General features: G+C 36.1%; 1 protein-coding gene across 1 annotated transcript in view; it reads right to left on the bottom strand.

Moving 5' to 3' along the window:
• Window positions 1–769: 769 nt before the first annotated feature.
• The window catches only part of LOC107702116 (cingulin-like 1), a 30,157-nt gene continuing 25,568 nt past the window's right edge, over window positions 770–5,358 (bottom strand). Inside the window, exons 15-19 of the mRNA XM_016504349.1 lie at window positions 3,201–3,284; window positions 2,934–3,058; window positions 2,735–2,843; window positions 2,405–2,568; window positions 770–1,544 (exon numbers count right to left, since the gene is read on the bottom strand). Of these exons, the coding sequence (XP_016359835.1) occupies window positions 1,388–1,544; window positions 2,405–2,568; window positions 2,735–2,843; window positions 2,934–3,058; window positions 3,201–3,284 (639 nt within the window). The 3' untranslated portion in view covers window positions 770–1,387. The remainder of the gene's footprint in view (window positions 1,545–2,404; window positions 2,569–2,734; window positions 2,844–2,933; window positions 3,059–3,200; window positions 3,285–5,358) is intronic.

Genomic DNA, 5,358 nt, shown 5'->3' with positions numbered 1-5,358 from the left:
GGTTTTTTTTTTTTACCTTAAAAAAATGGACTAATGACTAATAATAGAGCTTTTGTTCCATTAAACAACATTTAAGCACCGGACACAAAGAGTTCACTTCAACATACAGTGCAAATCATCACAGTGTTCTCATAGCGTGATTGTCAAAACAGTAATATACAAGGTTTGTTTTACCTTAAAAAATGTACTAATGACTAATAATAGAGCTTTTGTTCCATTAAACAACATTTAAGCACCGGACACAAAGAGTTCACTTCAACACAGTGCAAATCATCACAGTGTTCTCATAGGGTGATTGTCAAAACAGTAATATACAAGGTTTGCATAAGGAAAAAGGACGTATTTCTTTTCCAACTTTTGAAACAACAGGCACACAGATGCTTTCACATTTGTGCACGTACAGGGCAGCATCCCATGAGTAGCATAAAGGTACAGTGAAACCAATTATAAATGTTTTTATAATACAATAGGCTCATATGGTTTAATCCATAACACTGTTTTGCGCTTCAGAAATGAGTGAAAAATCCTGGAAACATAAATGTGTCAATATAATGTAACAGGTCTACAGATTGGTGCAGCCAGTTGCTGCACATTTTCATGGCGCTGTCTGGAATAATGCTAAAAGATGAAATGAACATTTACAGAAGTGAAAGCAGCTTCATATGAATAGATAAAAATAACATTAAATCTGCTTGTTCATTAAGTAAAAAAAGTTGGCTGTAACTGTATGTTTTCATATAAAAAAATGTCCCTCATACATACTTACAGATTGGTGCAGCCAGTTGCTGCACATTTTCATGGCGCTGTCTGGAATAATGCTAAAAGATGAAATGAACATTTACAGAAGTGAAAGCAGCTTCATATGAATAGATAAAAATAACATTAAATATGCTTGTTCATTAAGTAAAAAAAGTTGGCTGTAACTGTATGTTTTCATATAAAAAAAATGTCCCTCATACATACTTCCCTTAATATGTATTGTCTGAATTGTCTTCAGATCTGTCAGTCATTCCGGACAGCTAAATATCAAATGGAGTTTTTGCATCATTTAAAGGCTTTTTATGTCAGTGGATTTAGTGGAACTGCACAATTAAAATATTTAACAGTAAAGAAAGAAGAACAGAAAGAAAAAGAAAATGCAGTTGACAAACATTGTATTTTGCGCAGATATGCAGTGCTATACAGTATCAATAGGGTTGAACACATAAAAGATTACTTGTACAAAAATATAGCAATATAGCAAAAATAGCAAAAATATATAATGGGAAAAAGGCATTCGGATTGGGCTCATTGTTACATGAAATTGTGGCAAAGAGTTCATAACTGAGAGCACAAATGTATCTTTCCATCTTTCTTTATAACTCCTTTCCAATTTCCAGTAGCGTTTTCACAGAGAGAATTTGGAGATGATGGCATCCTGACTGCTGGAGTGTTTGTAGCCGGATGAAGAACTGAAGTAGGTCTCGCCATCAGTGCTGATATCATCATCATCATCATCGTCATCATCATCGGCATTCAGGACTGGTGCGGAGTTGTTCTTGCGCCTTGTGGATTAACAACAAAATGCCCATTTTTAGTTGGACTAAGGAATGCAAGTATAATTTTTTTTATATTAAACAAGCCTGTCCATTGTGTAAATGTATAAAATATGTTCAAGAGCTGATTTTCAATTAGTAATAATATACACTACTGGTCAAAAGTTTTAATGTTTTTGAAAGAAGACAAAAATATTAAGCAGAAATAACTGTTTTCAACACTAAAGAAAAATGAAAAATTCAGCTTTTACACAGGATCACTGGAATAAATTACATTTCAAAACAACTGAAAACATTTTAAATTGTAATGATACTTTTTTTTTAAATATTTTTGATCAAATAAATGCAGCATTGGTGAGCATAAGAGACTTCTTTCAAAACCATTAATTTTTCCAAACTTTTGACCAGCAGCATAAATAACGTATCACTGAATGCATGTACATGTACTTAACAACTTTGATTTAAACAATTATTAGCCATTTTAAAATTTAAATGCTTTAGTCTGACTGAAATTGTACCAGTTTGAATTTTGTTTAGTCTGACTAACAGACCTAGATACAGTAATACAACAGTAGCTCAGATTCGTCCAGCACGTATACATGCTAATCAGACTACAATTGGCTTCTGAATTATGTCTTTATTATGAAAAGTGATGTGCAACGTGTATTTAATCCTTAAAATATTAAATGACACATTGTGTCATGTATACTTGGACAGAGAGATGAACAGTGTAGCTCGATTTGAACTGCACATACTGCGAGACATCATTCCATCAGTGGTAATGAAATATTTTAGCTGACATCACGGTGCTCAGAGTTGAACCCGGATCAGCAGTAATGTATTTATCTCAGTAGCGTTCGAATGGTTACCTCATCTCACTGCGCAGTGCTTTGAGCTGACTCTGGAGTTGTTCGTTGACCTCCTGCTGCTCCTCCAGGTCTCTCTGCAGTTTCTTCTTGTTGTGTTCCAGTCGGTCGATCTCCTCCTCCGCCTCATCCATCTGCCTCTTCAGAGCCTTCAGACGCAGGTTCAGCTACACACACACACACACACACAGCACCATATCAGATAAGAACAATACTGACTACACATTCATCACAACTCAACATTGTTGCACAGTATTGCAACATACCTATAAGGACCCATTAAATATTATTTCCAAATGTTAGTTTTCTTCTCAGAGGAGGATGTTTACTGACCTGATCTTTCTGATCCTGCAGTGAATGATGCTCTTCATCCACTTGCATCATCATTTCCTTCACTTTGCGCTCTAGTCGACGATTCGCCAGCTGCAGGTTACCTCGTTCCCTGTTAAATATTTTTAAGTGACTCTTTTTTTAAACTTAATATCAGACATGATGTCTAGGACACACTAAATGCATTAGTTTTCTCATTTACCTCTCCTCTGCTTCCAGTCTTTCCTCTAGTTCCTGGATGCGGTTCTCCAGCTGGGCCACCAATCCCTCTTTACTAGGCTTGTGAGATCCCTCCTGATATGTAATCCTGCTCTTCAGATCCTTATTCTTGACACAGAAAAAGAATGTATAATTATATATAAAGGAAGTTACAGGTGAAGAGTTTTGCTAGTTTGAGAGGTCAGGAGCTATAGGAGCAGATGATGGTTGGTTTAAGGCATCGATCAGAGTCAGAAGGGTTTGTTTTTACCTGTCTCTCCAGGGAGATCTTGTCACACTCCACATCCTGTCTGCTGGCTCTTTCCTGCATCAGCTCATTCCTCATCTGCTCCAACTGTCACACAAACACAGCGACACAAACATTAGTGGCAAACCTCACTTACGCAACACACCAACAATAACAAAACACTCCTTCCTAACTAAAAACATGCCAGTATATGAAGACCTCTCGGTCTTGTCTGCTATTTACACCTTGCTTTACACCATTGCTAAAAGGAGCCCTAAAAGGCTATAATATCATTATTCACTTGATGATAATTTTTAATATTTGTGACCCTGGACCACAAAACCAGTCTTAAGTCACACAGGTATATTTGTAGCAATAGCCAACAATACATTGTATGCCAAAAATCATTAGGATATTAAGTAAAGATCATGTTCCATGAAGATATGTTGTAAATTTCCGACTGTAAATATATTAAAACTTAATTTTTGATTAGTAATATGCATTGCTAAGAACTTCAATTGGACAACTTTAAAGGCGATTTTCTCAATATTTTGATTCTTTTGCATCCTCAGATTCCAGATTTTCAAATAGTTGTATCTCAGCCAAATATTGTCCTATCCTAACAAACCATACATCAACGGAGATCTTATTTATTCTGCTTTCAGATGATGTATAAATCTCAATTTCGAAAAATTGACCCTTATGACTGCTTTGTGGTCCAGGGTCACATTTTTAAACTTTCAAAAAATAAATAAATGGTGATAAACTACGGTTCATATGTTTAGGGGAACTTTTTCTAATATTTCTATTTTCTATTTGACTATCGACTGCATTTCTTTGATCAAAAATACTGTGTAATAATATTTTACAATAATACTTTTTAAATTTAAAATAACCGTTTTCTATTTTATTGTTTTGAAATGTAATTTATTCCTCCGATGGAAAAGCTGAATTTTCAGCAGCCATTACTCCAGTCTTCAGTGTCACATGATCCTTCAGAAATCATTCTAATATTCTAATGCCGATGTGGTGCTCAAACATTTCTTCTACTTATAATAATCATCAGCATTATCATTATTATTATTGTTATGTTAAAAGCAGCTCCTTAATATTTTTTTTGTGGAAAGCGTGATGCACTTTCCTCAGGATTATTTGATTAATAATAATAATTAAAAAACAAAACATTTACTTTAAATAAAATATTTTGTAACATAAATGTCTTTACTGCCCCTTTTGGTCAATTTAATGAATCCTTGCTGAATAAAAGAATGAATTTCTTAAAAAAAAAAAACCTTGGTGTAGTACAGTAGTGTATGTAGTTTTACATATCTAAGTTTTTTTTGGCTTGAATTTAATAGCGGGTGTATAATACTTGGAGCAATAACATCAATTTACTCTCTCTTTTTTTTCATTAGCCAAATTAATCGTTCACATTTCTCTATAATTTCTCCAAAACATTTAGATAGAACCTGCCTGTAATTCTCCAAACCAAAATATTTCTCATGGACATCAGTCACTCAAAGCATGAAATCCATAAAAATGTTGACAATGTAGAGAGAACTTGCCTTAAGACAGTGGCAGTGAAGACAGATATGGAATAAGGGATAGAAATTGAAAAGGAGAAATAGCGATCGATAGAGAGAAGACGGCTCTTTTTGTCTGCTGCCAGGCGCTAAGAGTGGATGATATTTTATGCCAATTAGCGTGTGACAGCGGGGCTCAGGGATGAGGGATGGGCCGCATGTGCCGCTCTACCCTGCAGGGCGCTGCGTCAGCAGAGCAGAAAACACACTGAAACTAATCAAAGCACGAGAGCGATACAGACACGGAGAGAAAGAGAGAGCCAGAGAGCATGTGAGCAAAGAGCGGGAGATTACTCTCATTTAGACAGCCGCTCGTGCACCTGCTGCCATGGACGCAGGTGTGCCCATCCTGACACCACCCCGTCTCCACAGAGCCCTCTACTGTTTCCACACAAACTCACCTCGGCCTTATAGCGTAACACTATTGTGTCATTATATTCGCCTCGATTCTCTATTTCCAGACAATTAAAAAAAGCTCACGCGCTCCACTCCTTCTTAATCTATTAATCACATCTTCAGCCCCGATCTAGATTTGTCGCTTTTTAAAGGGGTCTAAATGTGGCGCGACAGGTGCAATCGGACCAATGCGCCAGATTAGC

The sequence above is a fragment of the Sinocyclocheilus anshuiensis genome, unplaced genomic scaffold (genome assembly GCF_001515605.1).
Source record: "Sinocyclocheilus anshuiensis isolate Anshui unplaced genomic scaffold, SAMN03320099.WGS_v1.1 scaffold1941, whole genome shotgun sequence".
Taxonomy (NCBI): domain Eukaryota; kingdom Metazoa; phylum Chordata; class Actinopteri; order Cypriniformes; family Cyprinidae; genus Sinocyclocheilus; species Sinocyclocheilus anshuiensis.
Note: the sequence above shows the minus strand (reverse complement) of the source record. Positions and strands in the feature narration are given on the sequence as shown.